The sequence below is a fragment of the Phodopus roborovskii genome, unplaced genomic scaffold (genome assembly GCF_943737965.1).
Source record: "Phodopus roborovskii unplaced genomic scaffold, PHOROB, whole genome shotgun sequence".
NCBI lineage: Eukaryota > Metazoa > Chordata > Mammalia > Rodentia > Cricetidae > Phodopus > Phodopus roborovskii.
Window position 1 is genome coordinate 18926540 of NW_026126469.1, and position 26638 is coordinate 18953177.

The 26638-nt window shown below is 44.7% G+C and overlaps 1 protein-coding gene across 1 annotated transcript; it reads left to right on the forward strand.

Annotated features, from left to right (window-relative positions):
- Positions 1 to 938: 938 nt before the first annotated feature.
- Muc13 (mucin 13, cell surface associated) lies at positions 939 to 25923 on the forward strand (the record flags this gene model as incomplete). Its single annotated transcript, XM_051191619.1, is given in 11 exon segments — positions 939 to 1464; positions 4083 to 4202; positions 5370 to 5476; positions 8129 to 8190; positions 11113 to 11276; positions 16393 to 16521; positions 17145 to 17262; positions 17841 to 17878; positions 19342 to 19426; positions 22281 to 22506; positions 25722 to 25923. Coding segments are annotated over 10 exon segments (1575 nt in total), but the record flags the coding sequence as incomplete, so codon positions are not given.
- Positions 25924 to 26638: the final 715 nt, after the last annotated feature.

The window sequence follows — 26638 nt, forward strand, 5'->3', positions numbered from 1 at the left end:
TTTGAGGCCAGCTAGACTGTACAGCAAGACCGGTCTCAAAACAAAACAAAACAAAACAAAACAAAACAATACAAATAAAAAGCCTGGAAGAACTTTAATCAGGATGTAATGAAATATTTCTATGTAATCTATCTAATTATTCTTTAAACACTTCCTTCTAAAATTCCCCTTCTAACGTCTATTAATAGAGAAAACTGCCACTCAATGAAGAACTGGAGCAGTTGCCTTAAAATATAAAAAAAAAAAAACCTACTTCCTGGTGGCGATAGTGCCACCTTGTGGTATTTTCTATTTTCTTCCTCTGAATTGTATGGGAATTTATTAAACACAGATTGACAATTTTCTAACTATAGATACAAACTTTGCTATTACTTGGTACTTATCTCTTTTTTCATTAAGATATGGTTTCATGTAGCTCAGGCTATCCCCAAACTTGATAGGTAGCAAAGGATGACCTTGAAATAGCAAGCCTCTTCCCTCTGGCCCCAAAGTTCAGGTACTTAGTTCAGCATTATTTATTTTTTTTTATTTTATTTTCATTTTTAAGACATGGCCTCATGTAGCCCAGGCTGGCCTCCACAGGTATATACTACCTCTGCTGACTTGGTACAGTTCATAACAAATATCACCCCAGTTCTACACTAAGTTCTCCACAGCTATCACTAAGCAATATTAGGTGTCAGAGTTTTCAATAACATTTTCCACTTTTGTCTGTTTAATTTATTTGTTTGTGTTTAGAAGTTGTCCTGTGTTTCCACTTTTAACATAATCATATATATTTATTTTTTCAGAAACTCCTAAGTTGAGAACTGATTAGAACTGACAGTAATTGCTATTATTTATCCAATGCACTGATACTTGTCTTCTTTGTTCCCTCAACCAAAATCATGACAGCCTCTCCCTCAAGTACTGCCAGTAAGACAAAAAATGCAGTTATATCTGAGTCGTCTATGTCCTCTGGGTCTCCTGATGCTATAACTCAGACGCCTGTATCCTCTGGGTCTCCTGATACTACAACTCAGACGCCTGTATCCTCTGGGTCTCCTGATGCTACAACTCAGACGCCTGTGTCCTCTGGGTCTCCTGATGCTACAACTCAGACGCCTGTGACCTCTGGGTCTCCTGATGCTACAACTCAGACGCCTGTGTCCTCTGGGTCTCCTGATGCTACAACTCAGACGCCTGTATCCTCTGGGTCTCCTGATGTTACAACTGAAGTGCCTGTATCCTCTGCGTCTCCTGATGTTACAACTCAGATGCCTGTGACCTCTGGGTCTCCTGATGCTACAACTCAGTTGCCTGTGACCTCTGGGTCTCCTGATGCTACAACTCAGTCACCTGTGACCTCTGGGTCTCCTGATGCTACAACTCAGTCACCTGTGACCTCTGGGTCTCCTGATGCTACAACTCAGTCCCCCAATACATCCCAGTCTCCACAGACTAACTCTTCAGTAACAAATCCAAGTAAGAGTGATCCCTAAAAGTCTCCTCACTGGGGGGTGCACAACACTGAGTGGTGTGATGTGACAGTGTGTTCTGGAGAGGAAGGGAAATGGCCAGGAAAAAAACCTCAAAGTTCAGTCATGACAGAAGAGCCCCCAAGTGAGCAATCAGTTACATCTCCTTTTCCTTCCTGCTCCTCAGGCTACCTGCCAGCTATGGAATATTTTTTATGAGTTTGTTCTTTGTGAAAAATACCTATAGGAGAGTTGGAAGTAGCTTCAGGTTCTCCAAAAAGACCAGGTTTGACTAAATGCTGGCTTGTCAGCTACACTAGTCTTTAAGGAAGAAGTCAATTCTACCCCGGAGTCAGTCAGGAAGGATGGTGGTAGATCACAATTTAGAAATTGAGTCAAGCCTTTGAATTTGAGCCTGAGGGTTAAGAAGTCAAACAATGGCTGTCCTCAAACGGTTGCTGACTGACCAGGGCCCAACACAGCCATTTGTGTGTAATTGGCCATAAGCCAATGCTACTAAAGTGTCATCAAAGTTTATTGGTAACAGACAAACAGTACATATCTTAGGCTTTGTGGACAACACAGATCTCTATTAAAACTGTTAACTTCTGACATTTTAACAGAAAAGCAGCCATGCCAATGTAAAAATGAGTGAACTTGGCAATATCCCAATAAAATTTTATTTATAAAAATAAAGGGTAGCATAGTTACAGCTTATGAGCCATAATTTACCAACCTGGTCTGGGATGACTCCTCAAACTTCAGAGTTTAGAGTTCACATCTACTGTGCCAATCTCAGAGAAGGAAGATGGGGCCCATAGGAAACAGTGACCTGCCCAAAGAGAGTAAGTTTGTGTCTCCCTATCCTTTTGATCATTTCCCAAGTTTTCCTTGATAGATCTAAGAAATGGATGGTTAAGTCAACAGAACTCAGCCTGTCGATGACGCTGCCTCCCCTCAATCTTCTATGCATAGAAGGGCAGAGGGGTCACAGCTGTTGTGTGGACAGCTGTTGTGGACTCAGGATCAGGAGCTTCTCCAGGTCACTCCTGCTTCCCCCACAGCAGTTCCGTGTGAGCTGCTCATGTCGTCTAGCATAAGGCAAATGACTTCTCTTGGCTTCAGTGGACCCACTTAAGACTTTGTAATTAATACCAGGCAGTGATGGTGCACGCCTTAATCCCGGTACTCAGAAAGCAAAGGCAGGTGGATCTCTGAGTTCAAAGACAGCCTGGTCTACAGAGCTAGTTTCAGGACAGCCAGGAATGCACAAAGAAACCTTGTCTCCAAAAAAAAAAAAAAAAAAAAAAAAAAAAAAAGAAAGAAAGAAAAGAAAAAAAAAAAGAAAAAGAAAAGAAAAGCTCTCTGAAAAATATCCAGAATCTATGGAGATGAGGAAAATGGCAACCTGAGGCTATAGTTCAGTGGTAGAGTACTTGCCTAGAATGCATGAGGTAAGGCCTGGTTTCAATCCCTGGTTCTGAAAAACAAGGGAAGGGAAGGAAGGCCAAACAAGATCACCATTTGCTCACCTAAAGAACGTCCCTTCCTCAATCTCACCAGCTCTCTGGAAAAGGGACCTGAGACATGTGTGCCTGGCCCAGAACCTAGGTCAAAGTTCAGGAGCCATTGCAATATTCTTTATTCTGCATTCTCATTCACAGAGCCAAGGGTGTAGCACACCCTAGTTCCTCCCCTTAGGAACCTCACTGGGTTGCCCAGGCCATTCTACCCTGAATGAACCTGATCTTGGTTCATACTTAAATGGGAGGAAGTTCACTGGGTTAATCTGCACTTTCTGTCCTTTATTGTTCCCTTTCTTCCTCTATTTCTTTCTTCCTTTTGAGACAGAGTCTTGCTCTGCAGCCCTGACTGGCCTGAAACTTGCACTGTAGACCAGGCTGGCTTCAAACTTCCAAGAGATCCTGTGTCTACCTCCTGAGGGCTGAGATTAAAGGAGTATGCCATTATGCCTAGCTTTTTTCCTATCTTCATGAACATGTGTCAGCTCTGCTCATCAGAATATGACACCTAGTTTCCCTTTTGGAACTTTCTGCTATCCTGCCCTGTGTAGTGATTGCCACACTATTCTGTAAAAAGCTGCTTTATTCTGAAAAGGGTTGGTGGAGCTCTACTTAGTGGCAGAAAAGTGGGCACTGACGTCCCTGAGTACTGAAGAGTTCCAAAGATCCTTGACTCCCTACTGTTAGAAAGCTGCCTTTCTTCTCAAGTAGGGCTCTGTCCACCAGTCTCTTACCTTTACTGTCAGGGAGCACTCAGCTCTGAAACTGCAGCCTTGGTCTTCACCAGAGACCAACACAAACACAGACTGTGCCCAGCCCTCCTAAGCATGCATTGTCATACAGAAAGGGTATGGAGACCAGATATGGTGGCTCACACCTTTAGTCCTGGCACTTGGGAGGCAGAGGCAAGCAGATATTTGTAAGTTCAAGGGCAGCCTTGTCTCCATAGCAAGTTCCAGGACAGCCAAGGCTACACAGTAAGCCCATATCTCAAAAGAAAAACAAATGTGTCTAGAAGGAGAGTGTGAAGAGCAGATATGAGTCACTGGGAGATATTTGTTGAATTCTTGTGGATTTGTAATGTCTTCCTCCTCCATCTAAGGTTCCAGTGATCCTTGCAAGCCTAACCCCTGTGGAGCTGCTTCTTGTGTTAAACTGCATTCTGAATACTTCTGCTTGTGTCCACAAGGCAACTACTATCAAAACTTGTCATGTGTAAAAGGTAAGCTACAAGGGCTAACCACAGCAGAGCCCTGTATCCATATCTAAAGTGGGCTTTAGCGGAATCTCAAAGTGATAGTAAAGGGACAGAAAGCCAGGGGGCAGGTGAGAGTCTCTTGCTTTTTGTCCCAGCCAATCCTGGGGGAGTAGGGATAGAGTAAAGCAGATTTGCAAGCAAGCTAGGCTGAAGGTCTGGTGTGGGCAGAACCTTCCTTCTGCTGCTCTGGAATGTACTAGATACAAAGTGAGAGCAAGTGTTGCCAGAGCCCCTGGAAATGATGGCAAGACCTTGTCCAGGGGCACTGAGGCAGAAGAGGGTAGCAGGCTGGGTCCCTGAGCTGAGCTGTCACAGCTCCAGAAATAGACTTTGACTACACCTCAGTACAAGCTGGCTTAGACCGATAGGTGTGTGGAGCCCGAAGGCTGCCCATCTAAACCAGCAGTTCTCAACCTTCCCAGTGCTTCCAGCCTTTAATATGGTGCTTCACACTGTGGCCCCCCCAACCATAAAATTATTTTTGTTGCTACTTCATAGGTGTAATTTTGTCACTGTTAAGAATCGTAATGTAAATCTCTGTGTTTTCTGATAGCTTTAGGAGACCCCTGTGAAAGGGTCATTTGGCCCCCAAAGGGATCACCTCCCACAGGTTGAAAGCCACTGATCTAAATGATTCCTTTTTGTTCTGCTTCATGAATAAGAAATGACTTTTCTTGCTAGAGCAGGTCAGTGGTGTATGAAGTGTGTACTCTATGTTGCTCACAACAGTTAGAGACATATCTCCCAAAGTTTCTATTTTTGACACTAATAACCTAATTTCTGGGGATCTATTCTATATAAATGATCCCCCCAAACCCTTCTCTTTTAAATAGTGAGCATTAAATTCAAAATTTAAAAAAGGAAAAATTAAAAAAGGCAGACATGTTGGCATGTCTAAATTCCAGCACTCGGGAGGCAGAGCAGTCAGTTCTCTGTGAGTTCAAGGCCAGCCTAGCCTACAAATGGAGTTTCAGCCAGTAGCCAGAACTACACAGGGAGACCATGTCTAAAGGGGGAAATGAAAAAGAAAAGAAAGAGAAAAAAGAAGAAAAGTAGCATACATTTTAAACACAAAATTTAAGGAACCCTATTAACATTAAATAGCTCAGAAAGGGTTTGCCTGATTTTCAGGAAAGACATTCCCTGGAGAGATCAGCATGAAAGTGGAGACGTCATTTAACTTTGAAGATGAACACTCTGAGGCCTATCAAAACTTTTACTATGTCGTTGTCAACTTTGTAAGTGTTTCCCACTTTCCCAAACACGAAGTATCTTCCTTTTCACTGGAGGCGGGAGGGGGAGGGGCAGGGAGGTCAGTCTTCTGTGTCTGTTTTGACAAAGTGAAGTGTACCCTGTCTGGTGGGCATGTAGATCCATCCCTTGGGATTCTTGAGCCACTGAACAGTTGTGCACCTGAGAGAGCACCCGTACAGCCCTACCAGGCCTCCAGAGAGCAGCGTTGGCATGCTGCGGGCCTGCCTGTTATAGAAGCTATTGGTGGGTTTTGAGTAGACAAGAGCTCTCTCTAATGGTGTCTTAAATTATTTCAGAGCATTCTGGGGCTATGGCTTAGTGGTAGAGTACTTTTCTAGCATGAGAAAGTCCTAGGGTTTTACCCCAGAGCATAACAACTTAATAATTCATTATTTTGGACTGGGGGATGTAGCTCAGTGGTAAAAACAAAAACATATTCCTTTTTTAATATGTTCAGATTTGCATAAATTTCCATACCAATCTGGCTTATTTTTACCTGTAATAGAGGAACTATATCTGATACTTTGCCTCCCCTCCCCAGTTTCAAAAATGTGACGAAAATGTCACTTCATTTCTATTTTGGGAGCGAGTGTGTTGGCAGGGAAGGAATGGACTGTGGAAAGCCATTCTGGAGCCACAGTTGCTGGGTTTGGGAAACTTTCCACAGCATCCAGTCAGCCTGTGTTTAGACACCTGAGCTCAGCCAGGGCTGGGTATTCCTGGGGAGCCAAGGAGATAGTGAAACATTCTTATGACTTCAAAGAGTGTTTTGTTTATATAGTTTTAGAGGGTTTTTGTGTTATTGCTCTTTTAAAAATGTTTTGCTATTTGTGTATGTGTGTGCATGAGTGTGGGTATGTCGCATGCGGGAGTTGGCTCTCCCCCCACCTTGCTGAGGCATGGCCTCTTGTTTCTGCCACACTGCGTTTTCCAGGCTAGCTGGCCCTCCAGCTTCTGGAGGTCCTCCTTTCTCTGCCTCCCATCTGACCATAATAATGCTGGGATTCACTGGTGGTGGCTCATACCTCCAGGCCCAGCACTAGGGAAGCAGAGGCTGCCTAATCTCTGTGAGCTCAAGGCCAGCCTGGTCTACCTGACAAGTCCCAGGACAGGATAGGATATCCAGGACTATTACACAGAGAAACCCTGACTCTAAAAACAAAGAAAAGAATGTTGGGATTACAGATGTGTACCATTGTACCCATCTACTCATCTTTTATTTTTTAAGATTAATTTATTCATGTATTTGAGTACTCCTCTTCATGAACATCAGAACATCAGAAGAGGGCATCAGATCCCATTACAGACGGTTGCAAGCTCCCTTGTGGTTGCTAGGAATTGAACTCAGGACCTCTGCAAGAGCAGACAGTGCTCTTAACCATTGAGCCACCTCTCAAGCTCCAGTACCCAATGTGGGTCCTAGGGATTTAACTCAGATTTGGGGTCACTTTGACCTGCTGCGTCCTGCTCAGGGCCCTTTTCAGTGTTTTGGGAAAAGGTCTCACACTGTATTCCAGACTGGCCTGGAACTCACTATATAACTGGGGATGAACTCAAATGATGGTAATCCCCCTGTCTCAGCCTTTTGAATGCTGGGATTATAGGCATGAAGTACCATGCCTGGTTTCAAAGAGATTTTAATCCAAAAGGGGTATTTCAGACCCCCTTGACAGTCTCTGGAGCATAATTAGGAAAGCAGAGGCCATCCCCTTCTCAACAGACCTTATGTGTCAGTCCCAGCTCAAGCCATGAGACATCTCCCAGGGTCTGTTTACTATGCAGCTAGGTGTCTTTACATAGAGATTTCCAGATCCTCTGCTGAGCATTGTGCCTAGGATACTAAGTTCAATGTTCCTATTTCTGTAAATAAATTGGGGGTTGGGGCATAGACCTGTGATCCAACTACTTGGGAGGCTGGGCAAGAGGACCACAAGTTCAAGGTTTGCCTGGACTGAAGAGTGAGTTCAAGGCCAACCTGATCAACCTGATATATTTTAGAAAGAATTGGATTGAGCATATGGCACAGTGGTATAACACTTGCCTAGCATGTACAGGGCCCTGGGTTCAATTCCTAGAACCACAAAATAAACGGATACATATATTATATAAATGTAAAACGAAAGGCTCAGCAGTAGAGTAGTTGCCTAATATGTACATAGCTTAGCCGGTAGAACACTTGCTCCTAGGTCTCATCTGCAGCAGTGTACCATCTGGGTGTGGTGGTACAAACCTGTAATCCCAGCATTTCAGAGGTGGAGGCAGGAGGATCAGGAGTTTAAGGTCATCCTTGCCTACATAGTAAGTTTGAGGACAACCTGGGCTACATGAAACCCTGTCTCAGGAAGGAAGAAAGGAAGGGAGGGAGGGAGGGAGGGAGGGAGGGAGGGGAGGAGGGAGGAAGGGAAACGGAAAGGGAAGGAGGGGAAGGGAGGGGAGGGAGGGAAGGGGGAAGGGAGGGGAGGGAGGGAGGGAGGGAGGGAAACGGAAAGGGAAGGAGGGGAAGGGAGGGGAGGGAGGGGAGGGAGGAAGGGGGAAGGGAGGGAAAGGGAAGGGAGGGAATAGAGAAGGAAAGCAATGTTTAAACCTAGAATATAATTTTTAAAATTTCACTTTGTTATTGCATCTATTCTCCACAGTTTGCAGGTGTATTTAATAAGACAGATTTTGGTTTCGGACAAACTATAATTCTTAAAGTGAGGTAAGTGTGCTCTGAACCAGTGAGCTACTTTGAAGGCAGCATATCTTTGTTTCACTTCTGCTCTTCTCTTGAGCTCCCATGTCATGAGCCATCCTGTGTTAAGTCACAGGTTGGGGAGATGACTCAGTTGGTAAAGAGCTTGCCCACAAGCACAAGTAGTGAAGTTTGGATCCCCAGTAGCCATGTAAAAAGCCTCCCCTCACTGGTCCATGTTTGTGAGGCTCCCCAGTGCTTGAGAAGTGGAGGCAGGTGGATCCCTGGGGCTCATTGGCCATCCAGCCTAGCTAAATTGGTGAGTTCCAGATTCAGTGAGACTGTGTCCTAAGATGGACTGTCCCTACCCCTTCACTGGCAGGCCTGCAAGTCTATATAGAGTCATGGTGTTGCAGGACGAGTTTGCTAAAGTCACAAAGACAAAGGGTACTTTAGGAAACAAGAGAATTTAGGAAAGGGTAAAGCTGGCTGCTGTGCTCAGAAATGATTGGTTTTCCGGGACAAAAACAAGTACAACAGCTCATATAGCTGACAGGGATAGCATCTTTCAGATTGCTTATGATGGATGGAAAGGGTATAACAGCCTGTGCTCATGAGCTACCAAGATACTGTGTGAAAACTATAGGCTTGTCTGTTGCTGGCCCATGGGCTTCTCAGCAGGTTTGGCATGACCAAGGTCTACAAAGGAGAGTCGGGGTAGTTGGAAGGGAATGCATTGTGGAAAGCATTGATGGTCAGCTAAGGCTTTCACTGGCTGTTGGGTGCTTGTTGCCAAAATGGCAACTGATAATAAAGTTCTGGGGCCCAGAAAGGAGCTGTGGATGAGGCTTGTCCATCCATGGCAGTTCCAGATGAGTCCCTGGTCATGATCCTGCAACAGGATGTTGCAGATTATATGAGGGAAGAAGATGAAAACATAAGAAACAGTTGTTGGGCCAGCAAGATGGCTCAGTGGGAGAAGGCACTTGATGACCTTGATGACCTGGGTTGGGTCCCCAGAATTCTAGAAAGTTGTGCTCTGACCTCCATATGTGTTCTGTAACACTCATGGACAGACAGACAGACAGACAGACACACACACACACACACACACACACACACACACACACACACACACACACCATAATTTTTAAAAAATTAAAGTTCTCTCAGTATGTAAAAAACAATGTAACTCCAGACATGAAGGAGGATGTGAATAAGGGAACTCATGATGCTGCTATGTAAGAGAATCCAGTCCATGAGAAAAGGCCCAAGACAGAAGTTAAAAGGAAGTGAGGGGCTCAGTGGTTAAAAGCATTGACTGTTCCTTCTAAGGACCCAGGTTTGGTTCCCAGCACCCACATAGTGGCTCACTCCAGTTCCAGGGTATCTAACACCATCTTCTGGCCTCTGTGAGTACCAGCCATGCATGCAGTATATAGATATACATCCAGGAAAAACACCCATACACAAAAATAAAATAAAATAAAACTTATTGTAAAGAAAATGTAGTGACCCCTCCCCTCCAAAAAAGAAACGTAATGACCAACAAGGCAAGCTTTCTCAGATCTTGGGAACAGCCTGCTAAGAGCTAAAGTAGTTTTCTATTATGAGTTTTTTTTTCCCTCATAAACACAATGTACTTATTGACCAAGCAACTAAAGTAATGATATTCAGTTGGAGAGCAACTGACACTTGATGTCAGTCTCTGGCTTCCATATGCACGCACACACACACACGCACACACACGCACACACACACACACACACACACACAAGAAGATATGGCTTGCCAGACCACTACTGAGGGAATTGTATGCCTCAGGGATGCCTCTAATACCATACTGACTCAGGCCAGAGTGAGCAGATGTGGTCTGGAAAAGGAAAGCTGTTAATGGTTGCCCAGCATTTTGCTCACATGGACCAGGCCACCATACCATCATATGTGGTGATATATTGTTTGTACAAATAGAGCCTATATGAAGGTCAGAGAATGAAGCTTACCACTAGCTAACCTCAAAGGTCTAGAGGTCTGTACAGACAGACAGGAAGGAGATGGCCAGGCAGAGAGAGGAAGGCAGAAACAGGAACTTGCTCTCTTGTCTGCTTAGATGCTGAAGAGGTAAGGTGTGGGTGTGGCTTGCTCCTTCTTGCCAATCTCTCAGCACTTTTCTCAAAAAAAAAAAAAAAAAAAAAAGAGCCTGGCTATCTCATTGGGTAGAGTGTGAGACTCTTAATCTCAGGGTCATGGGTTCATGCCCCACATTGGGCGCCATATGTTGATAGAAGTTTCTGTCCCACCAGATCCCACTGCTGTCTAGTCCCAAATAAACACACAGAGGCTTATGTTACTTATAAACTGCTTGGCCAATGGCTCAGGCTTCTTAATGGCTAGCTCTCTCTTAACTATTAACCTATTTCTATTAATCTGTATATCTCCACATGGTCTTGGCTTAACAGAGGATGCCCAGGTATCCTACCTTCCTGGTAGCTACATGGTGTCTCCTTTTCTCTGCCTCCTACCTTTCTCTATCCCTGTTTGGATTTTCCACCTGGCTAAATCCTGCCTGTCCATTGGCCAAAACAGCTTTATTCATCAACCAATAAGAGAAGCATATATATTCACAACATACAAAAGGACATCCCCCATCAATCATATGAACTAATTTGGTTGGATCCTTTGGTTGCAGATCATACCTCATCAATCCCTGGCTTTAGAACTCCAAATGCCTTTAGTAGACCATTGTTCTCATTGTGGTTTCTCTGAATACATGTCAAATAGAAGCCACCAGGCTGAAAATTTGACACTGTATTGCCTGAACCTTCATGTGTGATCTATAGTTGTGGAGCTAGGACAAGAAGTCAAGAGATTTGAACATCAGGGAAGTTTACATACTATGTGTTAACTCTTCAGTTTGATTCATTACGGACATCTTTATTTCATTTTTAGTACCTCCTCTTCTCTGTCAGCGAGATCTATAGTGCGTGCTGCTGATAAGACTGTCTACGTATCAGTAGTAAATATGTTTGATGAAAGCACAGCTCAAAATGAAAATACTATATCTGCTGCAATTAAAGGGAACATTGAAGGCAGTAAGGTTGTGGCCTACGCTGGTAAGTGTTAATGATTTTACTTGACATTTGCCTAAAGATCTAACTTTTTGTTAAGCTTTCCATTATATGTGAGAAGGGGACAAGTCAAGAGATGGATTGCTGTCTCCAAATCCCCACCCCTCACTTTTCGAGACAGGGTTTCTGTGTGTAACAGTCCTGGATGTCCTGGAACTCACTCTATAGACCAGGTTGGCCTCGAACTTAGAGAGATCCTCCTGCCTCTTCCTCCTGAGTGCTGGGATTAAAGGTGTGCCCCACCACCAACCAGGAAATCCAAATTTCCTTTTAAAAATATTTTATTTATTTATTTATTTATAATTATATATGTAATGTGCACATGAGTGCAAGTGCCCAAAGAGGCCAGAGGTGTTTGATCCTTTGGAGCTGGAGTAACAACTGCCTGGTGTGGGTGCTGGGAACTGAAGTCCAGTCTTTTGGAAGACCATCATGTGCCCTTAACTGCTGAGCCATCCCTCCAGCCCCATATTTTTGCTTTTTACCAATTAGAACCTTTCTGATCTAGTTTGCAAAGCTAATTTCTGTGTGTGTGTGTGTGTGTGTGTGTGTGTGTGTGTGAGAGAGAGAGAGAGAGAGAGAGAGAGAGAGAGAGAGAGAGTTCTGGAAGTCAACCCAGGTGTTGTCCCTCAGGAGCCACCCTCCGTGAGTTCAGGCTATCCCCCTGCTGGGGATTAAACCTAGGACCTCATGGATGCTAGTCATGTGTTCCACCAGAAGTCTACCTCTTTTAAGATAGGGTCTCACTTATCTTTGAACTCACTGATTAGGTTAGGCTGGCTGGTCAGTGAGCCCCCAAAGACCCTCTATTTCCACTTCTCCAGAGATAGAATTACAAGTAGGCACCACCATGCCTAGCTTTTTCTATTTTATAAGTGGACATCATCATGCCTGGATTTTTTTTTTTTTTATAAGTGGGCCCCACTGCTGGAGTCCAGCTCCAGATGAGGACAGGGTCTGAGGATGGGTATATGCAAGAGTGGTAACAGGAGGAATCAGACATGGGACATTTCTTAGTTTCATTTTAGGAGAGGGCAGAGAAGAAGCACATTGGCTGTAGGGATACAGGTCCCAGCAGAGGATGTAAGGGGTAGGTGAAGAAAGGAAATGAGCCAAGCCATGGTGGTCAGGAGAATCTTGCTGCCTAACTAACAGCCAGAGTACTTCTTTATTTATACAAAATTTAGTAAGTGGGGATACATTCATGTTGTTCCAAAAACATAGATACCATTTTTGTTTTTGAACATGTCTTTAGCATTTTCTCTTATTCATCTTTTAGTCATCATTAATAAACTATGACAAAACAGAGTTATCATATCCAATCATTTTTCCCTCAAGTTTTGGCATCCTTGATAGTTACTGTTCATAACCATTTTTACTCATCAACCCCATAACCCAATTTTTTAAAAAGTTTTATTTATTAATTATACATCAGTGTTCTGCCTGCATGTACACCTGCAGGCCTGAAGAGGGCACCAGATCTCATTACAGATGGTTGTGAGCCACCATGTAGTTGCTGGGAATTGAACTCAGGACTTTTGGAAGAACAGCTAGTGCTCTTAACCTCTAAACCACCTCTCCAACACACATAACCCAATTTTTAAGAATCTGGAGGCATATAACATCCTGTTCTCAGGCTGGTAGCTGCTGTGGGTACAAGGACCCTAGACCAAAACAAACTTCAAGCCATCCTGGGAATACTGCCATTTCCCAAGCAGTGTATTATTAACTCTTAATGGTCAGAGTGCCCAAAAAATATCCAAAGCAGCTGTAGTTATTATTCAAATTCTGGCACAATACAATGTTTATATTTTATATCTTTATAAAATACTTTTACCATTTTCCTACATCATCCTTTGCCCATCAGTAGAAGTCTCTGTGTAGGACAGAAGTAACCAGCTAGTCTAATTTTGTTGTTGTATATACCACGTAATCACCTGAGCATATAGTAGAAAGAGGCTTGCAATCTGAACTGTAGCCAACTCCCCATATTGTTGACTCATTTGAGTTTACTTTGTTTTGAATATCTTGTCCCTTTGTAAGCACAGCGACAGATGTTTCAAGAGTGTCTCAGCCTCATAAAGAGATCTCTGGCTTCTTTATGTGTGTTATAACCTCTAAGGCATAAGGAAGACCTTCAAGTCGATAAGGATGTCTCCCTAGAAGAGGGAGGGGTGGTGTGCTCAGGACTTTCTGGGGAATCTGAGAAGCAATACTCCTGGAAGAAGGCATAAATGATTCATAAGAAATTTTCCATTAATCCAATATTCTTAAATTGTACAAATATAGCTGGGTGATGGTGTGGCACACCTTTAATCCCAGCACCTGTGAGGCAGAGGCAGGCAGATCTCAGTGAACTGGGAGACCAGCCTGAACTACAGAGCAAGTTCTAGCATGGGCTCCAAAGCTATAGAGAAACCCTGTCTCAAAAAAAAAAAAAAAAAAAAAAAAAAAATTGTACAAATACTAAAAGTCTCCCAAGTATGCAGTAGATACAGATGAAAACCAAAAGTGTCCCAGTGGCCATCATACTGCTCAACTTTGCGGGATTTGTCAAACAGCTGTGCCATACCACCATGCCTGGCTTTTTTATGTGGGTGCTCAGGACAGAACTCGGGTCCTCATACTTGCACAGCAAGCACTTTATTGACTGAGCCATCTCCCCAACCCCTAATTCTGTTTCTCACAACATAAATAAACATGTTCTCTTAGAGTTTCCCAACATTTTTCCTCTTTTGTTGGGGCTTTACAAAGACTCTTGTCAACATGACAAAGCTCTCCTAAGGGGCCACCACGGCTACCCACCAATCTGTTTCTACCTACCTTCCACAGCTATCCACCAATCTGTTTCTTCTTGGGATCAGAATTTTGTCTAGAGTCACAGTTCATATTGCCATAACCTAGATAGGGCTTAGCACACATATGATGAAGTTGAGAGTCCCCCTCAGCATGGGCACTGAGCACAGGTGATCGGTGTAATGTGAGGTTTCTGGCCCAGCTGGCCCAGCAGGTCCCGTCACCCTTCTCTGCCCCAAAGAAACACACAGATGCTATATTAATTACAAAACTGTTGGCCAGTGACTAGTGTTTCTTATTGGCTAGCTCTGTCTTAATATTAACTCATTTATATCAATCTAAGTAATTCCATGTGGTCTTGCCTTACTGGGAATGCTGGACCTGCAACTCCTTTGCCTGCAACATCTCCATAGAGAAGAGAACAATTTCCTGTTTGTCCCTGCTTATATTCTGATTCTGCCAGCTACACCACTTCCTGGAATCACATGACAACTCCTCTCTGCCTACACTTTCCAGAATTCTCCTTGTCTCCTAGTCCTACCTATCATCCTGCCTGGCCAATCAGTGTTTTATTCATCAACCAATAAGACAAACATATGTACAGAAGAATATTCCCCATCAGATCAGCAGCTAACAACAACTAATGCATTTCTCAGGATAATCTTGGGGATTACCCCCAACTGCAGGTTTCTTGTTTTTATCATCTCTGAACATCTCCCTCCACCCTGAAACCAGTCATGTGCTCTTAAATAGATTACTAAGAACCACAAACTGATGTCTAGAGATGGACATCTGCTGCAGACGGAAGCCAGTGCCTCAGTTTCCTGCTCTTCAGGTCACAAAATATATTATCTTCTGGGCCTTCTTTTTCTCTGGGTTTTGGATTGGAGGTTGTACTGACTAGGTTTATGCCAACATGACACAAGCTGAAGTCATCAGAGAGGAGGGACTCAGTTGAGAAGACACCTCCATTAGATCTGGCTATAGGCAGGCCTAGAGGACATTTTCTTAATCAGTGATTGATGGGGGAGGGCCCAGCCTGTTGTGGGTGCTGCCACCCCTGGGCTGGTGGTGCTGGATTCTATAAGAAAGCAGGCTGCACAGCCATGCAGAGTAAGCCAGTAAGCAGCTCTCCTCCAGGGCCTCTGCATCAGCTCCTGCCTCCAGGCTCCTGCCCTGCTTGAGTTCCTGTCCTGACTTCCTTTGGTGGTGAGCACTGATGTGGAAGTATAAGCTGAATAAACCCTTCTCTCCCTTCTTGCCCTGTGGTCGTGGTGTTTCATCGGGCAATGGTCTCCTGAACTAGGACAGACATGTTCTCAAGCTGCAGGGGTTTGTTGCACCTCGGACGCTTTATTAGAGAGGAACGCCACTTCTCTAGCTCCTTCCGTCCTCTGCCCCACTCCACTCTCTCACCCATCCTCTCACCCAGTGCTTGCAATCCAGTTAGATAGCATTCTTGGAAGGCTGTTCTCTCGTGGCATGTTCCTGCTTAGAGCCTTCCAGAGGATTCTCTGGCTTAGGGAATAAGAGTCAGGGGCTGGAGACATGGCCAGCGGTTATTAACACTGTTTAATTGTGAAAACTGAACTGGAGATTGTATCCCAGCAACCTTGTCAGGGGCCTAACAAATACCTTAAACTCCAGCTCCAGAGAATCTAACACCCTCATCTGTCCTCGGTAGGAACCTGCACATATGGCAACTCACGCGCGCGCGCGCACACACACACGCGCACACACACACACACACACACACACACACACACACACACACACACATTTAAAAAATTTTAAACGTAATGTCAAAAGCTGGGCATAATGAAATATGCCTTTAATCCTAGCACTCGGGAGGCAGAGGCAGGCAGGCAGATCTCTGCTAGTTCCAGGACAGCCAGAGCTACACAGAGAAACCCTATCTCAAAAAACTAAAACCAAATCAAACAAACAAAAACCTTAAAAAAAGAAAGAAAGAAAGAAAGAAAAGAAAGAAAAAAGTAGTGTCCTTAGGCTAACATTTAACTGTATCTACAGAAGAACAAAAGAATGCAGGCTTATTGAGGCTCCTATGTGAGCACTGTCATTTACATTAGCTCACTCTATTCTCATGGCAACCATGCGAACAAGAATTAGCACCATCGCATAGGAGGAAGCTTGAACCCATCAAAAATCAAATGATATTGGATGGAGAGTAGAGTGTGAGAGGGAGGGAGGCAAATGATTTCATGAATCATATGGCCTTGCTCAGTATGTGTGTGTGTGTGTGTGTGTGTGTGTGTGTGTGTTTAACTGTTTATGTCTCTCACAGAACAAGATACATGTGACTTTTACAACTGTGTAAAGAATGCAGACAACTGCCAGGACAATCTCCAATGCCAGTGCAAACCTGGGCTGAAAAGGCCAAACAAACTAACTCCTTATTGTTTGGCTGGTAAGTGTGCCAGCTGCTCCCAAACAAGTTCACAACTCTCACTTTCTCTCCTCTAGTATTTTCTTTCTTTTGGGGGATGAGGGTGTTTCAAAACAAGGTCCTCTGTGTTGCCCTGGCTGTCCTGGAACTTACTCTGTAGACCAGGCTGGTCTTTACTCACAGAGATCTGCCTGTCCCTGCCTCCCAAGTGCTGGGATTAAAGGCATGGGCCACCACCGCCTGACTTCTTGTATTTCCAAAATACTTACATGACTGATTATTGAGTTCCCACGATCTGGGAGCTGCCTAGGACAGCTTCACAAGAGACACATCTTTATTTTACTTAGAAAGACCAATGTACAAAATTGTATGCTGCCCCATGTCATCTCTGGACTGGTGAGATGATGCAACCAGCAAATGCACTTGCTGAGCAAGCTAGAGTTTATTCCCCAAACCAGGTAAAGATGGAGGGAGAGAACTGACTCTGTGACTTCACACAATGTGCCGTGGAATATGTCCTCCCTCTCTCTCTCTCTCTCTGTCTCTCTCTCACACACTCTTTTGTCTCTCTCTCTCTCACACACACACTTTTTTTAAAAAGGTATTGTTTCTGATAATGACATTGAAATCAATTTATTTTGTAACTGTAGAGTTTCCTGAGTCCTGCAATGCAGAGGAAGGGAAGCAAGGCTTAAAGAACAATAACGCAGCACCAGAGTGTGTGTGCATGCCAGGCTACCAGAAAGCTGCTGATGGGACGTGCAAAGAGTAAGAAATCGCTCCATCTTTATCTTTTCACAGGATAGCCATGCTAGAGCTTGAAGCACATGTGAAGGTTTAGTATCGGAAAGCTGGCAAGCTGGCATGAGTTGGCGGGTTTAGCACGTCACTGTGTCATCATCATCCAAGAGTTTGGAGCATCCTGTATCTCTAGGAACCACAGTGGGTAGGGCCTATCATACAACAGTTAGAAATGTGTCAGAAACAAAACTAAATATGAGTAATATGCCCTTGTTCACCGGTTGCCCCTTGAGAGAGTCCACGCTACTCCATCCATGCCTCTTGGGTTCAGCTTCACCTGAATTGCCAGGCCTTCCTGGAGTTCAGAAGAGGCTATGTTCAGTCTGTGGCAAAGGAGGCCACATTGGATTGAGTACATGTCACCATAGCAGAACCACATGGAATACTCTCTTGGAAACACGATATCATAAAGAAGATAACAGAAAGAGCAAGCAAGGCAGGACAGAATGAAAGTCAGATGGGAGGGGAGAATGGAAATCGGTGGGAACTCCTGCACCCTCCCCACAAGTTTTTTAATGTGACTTCCTATTGTGACTGTGTTCCAGGTGTCCATTCGGCTATAGTGGCAGGGATTGCAAAGACCGTGAGTATAGACACCCTAAGTTACTAAACATCCGAGAAACACATGTGGACTACAGCTCATTCCACTGCAGTCTTCCTTCATTCACTGAGAGAAACTAGGCTTGGAGCTTGTCTGCTGGGTCCCAAATCCCACACTTACCCTTAGGTGATGGGCAGCAACAGTTCTGCTGTTAGGAATAACAGAACTCAGACCTGGGGGTGAGCTGGTGCCTCTGAACCCACTCCAGACCAGAGGAGACATTCACAACCATTATATTTAGTTCCTTGTTGTTGTTGCTGTTGTTTTCAAGACAGAGTTTCTCTGTGTTACAACCCTAGCCATCCTAGAACTTGCTCTGTAGACCAGGCTGGCCTTGAACTCACAGAGATCCGTCTGCCTCTGCCTCCAGAGTGCTGTGATTAAAGGCGTGCACTACCACAGCCAGCCATTAATGAGTTTTCCAATGTTTTATGGGTTAAGTGTTTGGAACTGGTGTGTATGTTATGTTCACAGACTGTTCTTATGGTCATATTCCAAGAGTCCATAGCAGCCAGGCATAGTATTGAATGTCGGTAATCTCAGTACAAGGGATGCTGAGGCAGGAGGACCATTGTGAGTTTAAGTCCATCCTGGGCTATATAACAAGAGGTCTATAGCCCTGTCTGAGGTGGAAGAGTGTAGGTATTAACAGACTCCCCCTTGTAAACTGTATAATGCCCATCCAGACCCCTGGCTTATGAAAAGGGAGAGCTATATGAAGGGCAGGCAGTGGCAGGAGAGATGGAGAGGAGGTGTAGACCTTGGTGACACCTTCCACCCAACATGGCCCAGGAAGACCTTGCCGCCATCAGCCTCTTCCTTCTGTATTTGTGGTTTCGTAACTGGAAAGCCTGCATGTGATGACTGTGCACTGCAGACAACCTGATGTTAGGACGTGGTTAGGGCATGAGGACACGGAGGGGGAGGGGGTGGCAACAGATGAGCACCTGCCCTGTGTGCCTCTCTGCAGGGCTGGGAGACAGGAACTGCTGGAGCTCACACTGTGCAGTAGACAGCAGGACCCAATTGGCAGGGGGCTATTTGTTCCAGTTCTATTTCTGTTGCTGAGTCAAATACCCTGGCCAGAAGCTTTGTTTGGTTCATAATTCCAGGTTACAATCTGTTATCATGAGGAAATCGAGGCAGGAACTCAAAGCTTTGCATCCACAGTCAAGAGCAAATAGTGAATGAACACATGGATCTTTGCTGCTGCTCTCTTGCAGCTTTCTTACTGCTCAGGACCCCCTGTCTAGGAAATGGTTCTTCCCACAGCGGACTAGGTCTTCCTATAGCCATTAACGGTCAAGACAACCTCAGCCCCAAACACACCACATAGGCTAATCCAGTTTAGACAATGCCTCATTAAGACCCCCTTCCCAGGCGAGGTTGTGTCAGGTTGGCAGTTAAAACTAACCAGGACACTGCTCTTGTCTTTTCCCTTTCAGAGTTCCAGCTGATCCTCACCATTGTGGGTACCGTTGCCGGAGCTCTCATTCTCATCTTGCTGATTGCTCTTATCGTCTCAGTGAGGTATGGGGTGGAGAGATACTGCTATTTAAACTGTTTTCCAAACATTCTCATGGGTGAGGAGGAGGAGAAAGCAAGGGAGGCCTCTCCCCTACAATTGGATTTTCTGTTTTAATTATTTTCTTTCTTTTTAAAGTTTTATGTTTATTATTTTTATGTAAGTATGTATAAGTACTTTATGTATACATTTATTTATGTATGTTTGTATAAGTGCATGTGAGTACAGGGGCTCAGGGAATTCAGAAGGGAATATCATACCCCCTAGAGCTGGAGTTATAGATAGTTGTGAGTCACCCAGCCTGAATGCTGGGACCTGCACTTGGGTCCTCTCCAAGAGCAGTATGTGTTCTTAACCATTGAATATCATTCTAGCCCTTACCCAATTTTACCTTTTTAAGTGATAGTATATACATATCCTTTATGATTTAATTTTTTGTTCAGTTTTATTTTTGCTTCATACTAATCAGACCCAACAATCAGTTTTCTATGGCATTAATAACTTCACTGGGGCCAGGTGAGTCCCTTTAATCCCAGTACTCAGGAGGCAGAGGCAGGTGGATCTCTGTGAGTTTGAGACCAGCTAGGGCTATGTGGAGAGGCCCTGTCTCAAACAACAGAAAAAACAACTTTCCATTAGCACCATTTAACTCATTTATGCATGGCTATACACACTTATACTCCGTACTTGGAAAGTGAAGTCAGAGTTTAGGGATTAAGGAATTAAGAGGATTAAGAGTTTAGGGCCAACCTCAACTACATAGCAAGTTTGAGGCCAGTCTTGACTGCATGAGATCCTACCTCACCAAGACAAAATCCAGGACTGGGGCTGGGGCTCAGTTGGTAGAATGCCGGCATAGCCTGCAGAAAGACCAGATGTGGTGATGCACAAACCAGATGTGGTGATGTCTCCTTCTCATCCCAGCTCAAGTGACAGAGGCAGAGCGCTCAGAAGTCCCAGGTCACCCTTGGTTACACAAAGAGCTTCAGACCAGCCTGGGCTCTACGACACAGTCTCAAAACACACATACTTAATTCCACTGATGCTGTCAAATACAACTTCCCCCCGAACCACTCCCCTGCCTAGAGCTCTGCTGAATGGCACAAAGCAACCTCAACATGGTCCCAAAGCAACCTCTGTAGAAAGCTTGGGTCTTAAGAAAGTAAGGTTATCTCTGTGGCTCTTTCTCAGCAATATTTAGCAATGCTGCAGAAGAAGGATGCTAAGACCCTCTTCACCTCTACATGTGTTCAGTGGGGCCCACATTGTGAAAAGCAGCTACTATTCCCCATTACATGTAGCTCAGACCTTACATTCTGGTAACATGTCCTGGCCATTTCCTGCTATAACTGTAGAGGGTTCGTTTTGTTTTGTTTTGTTTTTCAAGACACGGATTCTCTGTGTAGCCCTGGCTGTCCTGGAATTCACTGATAGACCAGGTTGGCATCAAACTCACCTCTGCTTCCCTAGCACTGGAATTTAAGACATGCACCACCACTGCCTGAGATATTTGGTTCTTAGTCTATTGTTGATGTTTTGTTTTTTTGAGTTTTTTTTTTTTTTTTCATTTTGATGTTAACCCTTCCCAGAGTAAAATTAGTATCAGCCACATGGGCATTCCCTACAATACCTAGTTTCTCACTTCTAGGAAAGGGGGCAGAACATTCCTGGTTTTGGAGCAAGTCTACATCCTCTTTTCTTAAGGTAGCTGGTTGACTCTTCTGGCCCTTCAGGGACCAGAGTTAACTATAGAATTGTGCAGCCTTGTGACAGATTTGTATCAAGGCTTCTCCACCCTGCTGAAGAGCCCAACCACATGAAACATGAAATCTTTGCCTCCCTGCGCAGTCCCTAGGGAAGGGGTGGAGCCTTTGCTACTCCAGAGGAGAGACCAGTGTAAACTAGGTAGCTATCCAAGGCACTGGGTGAATGACATTCCCGTTGTGACTAAAGCTGGGAGTGACCTGCATCATAGATACAGCTGTCCCTGCTCTCTCGGTCTGGGAAGTGGGACTGTGGCCCATGGGCAGGAAAACAAGCAAGTGTATAATCTGAGTGGGGTGGGATGATGCCTCTGTGAGTACAAATGCTTACACTTGACTTAGAATTCCCACACTAGAGGCCCTTGAAGTGCCCCAACCAGCCCTATCACCCTGCCAAACCCTATTTCTTTTTCTCCATATTGTGTGGTTTGTGTCTATTTGTGTAAACACATATTTACTAGTGTGGGTACTATGCATGCAAGTGATTCTGTAGGCCCAGGGTCGCTGTCAGGAAACTTCCTCTGCCATGGGCTCCTCTGCTAGCTGAGGCAGGGTCTCTCAGTTATATCAGAGCTCACAAGATGGGTACTGAGGCTATCTAGCTTACTCCACAGATCTCTATCCTGGGTACCCTCTTTCCAAGTGCTAGAATGACAGGCAGGCCTCCATGCCCACCTGACGTTTTCATGGGCTCTAGGGATCCCAACTCAGGTCCTCACATTTCTGTGGCAAGTACTTTGACAGCAGAGGCATCTCCTTGGGCTCCTTTTTCCTTTCCTAAGACCTTGGAATGCTGACCTCATCTCACTCACTGCATGTTTCTGTAGACATTTATTCTGCTGGTGTCATAAGGCATGGTTTCTCTTTCACTTCTATTAATCAAATGAAACACACATGTAATGCTAATGTGGGCCTGGGGATGATGGCACACCCTTCCATCCCAACACTTGGAAGGTACAGGCAGGCAGATCTCTGAATTCAAGGTCAGTTTGATCTACATAGTGAGTTTCAGGACACTCAGGGACACAGAGAAAAAAAACTCCTTCAAGAAATGTTGTTACCATCGTTAGGTCCTAACTCATTTTACTGATTACAGCTCAAAGAGGAAAAAGAAGAATGTGGAGGAGCAAAAGTTGATTGATGAAGAATTTAGGAATATACGAATGCAGCAAACCGGCTTCAGCAACTCCGGCTTCAGCAACTCCAGCTTCAGCAACTTTGGAGGAGACAATAGCATCTTCCCCAAAGTCAGGACAGGGGCTGCCAATTACACCCAAAATCCCTATGCAAACCAGCGAAGCATGTCTCGCCCTGACTACTAGGTGAGTGCAACCTCTGACTTTACAGAATGGAATGCCCTGCAAGGGAAAGCCAAAGCAGGCCTGGAGAGGTGGCTGTCACAGGACCTGGGCTCAGTCCCCAGCACCCACATGCTCGTGCACGCCATCTCCAACTCTAGTTCCAGAGGGTTCAATGACCTCTTCAACCTCTACAGGTTCCAGGCAAGCACATGGTACACATACATAAATGCAAGCAAAACATTCATGCACATCAAAAAATGAACAAATCTTTTTTTTTAAAAAAAATAATATTAACAAACAAAGGAAGCTGAAGCAAAGAGGTCCCAGCCATTGCCACAGCCTCACTTGATCCCTAGCACTCATGGCCGTCTGTCCACATGACATCAGATCGATCTCTGAGTTTCTCTCTTCTAAAGCAGCACAGTCCAGTTTTGCAGTCCTGAGTGTCTCTAACTTACCCACTTTCCACTGGTGAGCTGGCTTAGCTGTTACAGGCACTTGCCTCTGAGTCCTGTGACCTGAGCTCTGTCTCAGGACCCACATATGCGTTATCCCCTTACATATATGTAATATTATATATGTGTGTGTGTGTATGTGATATATTTATATGTAATATAATGTGTATCCCTCTTACATATGTGTGTGTGTGTGTGTGTGTGTACATTTATGTGTAATTTTTTTTTTTTTTTTTTTTTTTTGGCTTTTCGAGACAGGATTTCTCTGTGGTTTTGGAAGCTAGTCTTGTAGTCTTGTGGGCCTGGAACTAGTCTTGTAGATCAGGCTGGCCTCAAACTCACAGAGATCCCCCTGCCTCTGCTGGGATTAGAGTATGCCACCACTGCTCGGTTTATATGTAATCTTATATTACATATAAATGTAATCAATAGACAAATAAGTAAATTATCCACCTCTAGCCAGGGCTACTCAGGAGGCTGATATAAACAGATAGCAAGTTCAGGACCTGCCTGAGCTACAGAAGGAGTTCACAGCCAAATGTGGTGGCTTTAATCCCAGCACTCGGGAGGCAGAGGCAGGTGGATGGATCTCTGTGAGCTCAAGGCCAGCCTGTGAGTTCCAGGACAGCCAGGACTGCTGTACAGAGAAACCTTGTCTCGGAACCTCTCCCCTCAAGAAGAACAAAATACATTTTGAAATGCACTTCTTGCATTACTAAATTAGTAATTAAAAAAGAGACTCAAGCCAGGCGTTGGTGGTACACAAGCCTTTAATCCCAGCACTCAGGAGGCAGAGGCAGGCAGATCTCTATGGGTTTGAGTCCAGTCTGGTCTACAGAGAGAGTTCCAGGACAGTCTCCAAAGCTACACAGAGAAACCCTGTCTTGAAAAAACAAACAAACAAACAAATAGAGGCTCAATAAAAGATTAAGACCCTATATTCGATTTATAATACCAAAAATAAAGGAAAAAATAAATTAAATATCCCCTTCCATGGTTGTGACTTATGTGCTTGAGACAGTATTACCCACGCCGTAAAGAACTGATATCTAGGGAAGGACAGCGGCTTCAGGGCAAGTCTGTGGGAACCTTGTCAATCAAATGCATGATAGCAGCTCTCTTCTTCCCCTGAATCCCCAGGCAGCACAGTTTATTTCTAAGTCTAGGGCCAGGGCTGGAGAGACTGCTCAGCAGTTAAAAGTGCAGCTGCTCTTTCAGAGGACCCAGGTTTGAGTCTCAGCACCCACGTGGCAGCTCTCAACTGTCTATAACTCCAGTCCCAGGGAATCCAATGCCCTTTTCTGGCCTTCATGGGTACCACACACACAGTACACAAACAATACATGCAGGTAAAACACCTACACACATATAATAAAATGTATATGTTTTTAAATACATGTATACATACATACACACATACAGTACCTTAGGCCATTCTGCCACACTACCTCCTGCAATATGGTCCACTTTCAAAAAAGAGAAAGCAAGCTTGGCCAGAAATACTTTGTTTCCATAGGAAGGATTTCTAAAGCACAGCTGTTTTGGGGCTGGTGACAGGTGAGTGACAAAGGACTGAAGTGCAGAAAATGGAGAGGGAAAAGGAGACAGGAGAGAGGTGGGGAAGAAAACAGCATGTGGAGAAGGTTTGTTAAAAAGAAAAAGAATTTACTAGGGAGTCAGAGGCAGGCAGGTCTCTGTGAGTTAGAGGCCAGCCTGGTCTATGTAGTGAGTTCCAGGAAAGCCAGGGTTACAGAGATAAAAGAAAAATGGCTCAGTTAGTATGTTGAACAGGCAAGAGGACCTGAGTTCAGATCCCCAGCCCCCCATAAGAGCTTGACCTGTACACATACATCACACACAACACAGGCACATACATGAACCTGTACAAACACACAAATGAATTAATCAAATTTAAAAGAGAAAGAAATGGAGTCTTGAGATAAAGCTTAAAAAATTACAAATTCAAACATTGAAAAGAAAAACAAAACAAACAAACAAAAAATCCAGGCTGGACTGGTGTCATATGCCTTTAATTCTAGCACTCAGAAGCAGAGGCAGGCAGATCTCTGTAAAATTCAGGCTAGCCTGGACTACATGTGAGTTCTAGGCTAGCCCATCTGGGGATACATGTCAAGGCCCTAGCACATAAAAACAAAACAAGACAATTGTGATGGAAAATACCAAAAGCAGCAAAACCCAGCATGCTGGGAATGGCGCACACACCTGTACCCCAGCATTTGGGAGGCTGAAGCATGAGGACCACACATCTGAAGCCAGGTGTCTTAATAAATACCTCCATTGCCATGATAAGACACCATGGCAAGACCATTTGTAGAAGAAACAGTTTTCTGGAGGCTTAGTTTCAGAGCGTGAGTACATGGCATCAGGCACGTGCTGCAGGCACACAGAACTGGAGTATGAGAGTCTGTATCCTTAGCAGGCAAAGAGAGCTAACTGGGAATGGGCTTCTGAAACCTCAAAGCCTGCCTCTGATGACACCCCTCCCCATCAGGGCCACACCTCCCAATCCTTCCTAAAGAGTTCCAACAACTGGGCTAAGTATTAAAACATGTGAGTCTTTGGGGGCCATCCTCATTTAAACCACCGCCTCAGGCTAGGTTACGTAGATCCTGCCTCAAAACAGTCACCCCAAAGATATGAGCGGGAATAGAGAGAAAGCGGGAGAAGACAAAGGTGTTAATAATTGGCAAATCTCAATTTTCTCTTGCTGCAGTTTGGAAATCTTTTCTAAGCCTCATCTCTGTCTCTCCTACTGTATAGAGTGACAAGAATTTGGAGCCCTCCATAGCCCAGCCCCCACAAGCTGTGATCCTGAGTGTTTGGAGGACAAGAGAAGTGGGCAGAGACACAGGCCTGACCTTTAGGGTTCTCTCCACCCCATCTGTCAACCCCTCTGAGTGTGGACCTGTATGAAGAATGCAGCTTGCTGAAGACACCTATGACATTAAATGAACATAGACACGATGAGCCTTGTATGTGTTGATTTTCTCCAGGTAGTACAAAATGCTAAGATGGTGACTGGTGTAGCGCTTTTCTTTCCTGTTGGGCCGACAGCATTTCCAATCTAGAGGGAGCACCCTCATTACCCATCTCTGGGCAATGCCACCTCTGAGATCTAGACTCTGGCCACCTGTGGACAGCCAGTGGCTTGTGATAGGGCCTCACTCCAAAAAGACAGCCAGGAAACAGAAAGCATCTCCCAGCTCTCTCAGGAGGACCACAGAAATCCAGGAACCTTCTGATGAGAAAGTGAGAAAGTGAAAGCTTGGCCTAGCTCTGACCTCCATGGGGACAGTCAAGTCTTTCCCATGTTGGTTGGGAGGAGAAGCAAGGAGGGAATCCAAGAGCTAAGGTGGTAGAGGGAGACCAAGGAGGTCATGCTGTTCCCTAGGTAACCCTCCTCAGGCAGCAAATGGGCACTTCTCAGGGGCTGCCCTCCCTAAGACAATGATCCTGGAAAAGCCGGAGTCAGAGTGACAGCACAGGCCTTCTGCCTGGAGTTGTGAGGCCCTGCTCCATGATGGAAGCTTAGTAGTGCCCACCAACACACACACACACACACACACACACACACACACACACACACACACACACGGGACAAATGCACCCAGCAGCCTTTTTAAATGTTAATTGTGCCCCTGAGTCTGTCTGATGTCTGGTCCTCTTGAAAGGTACTT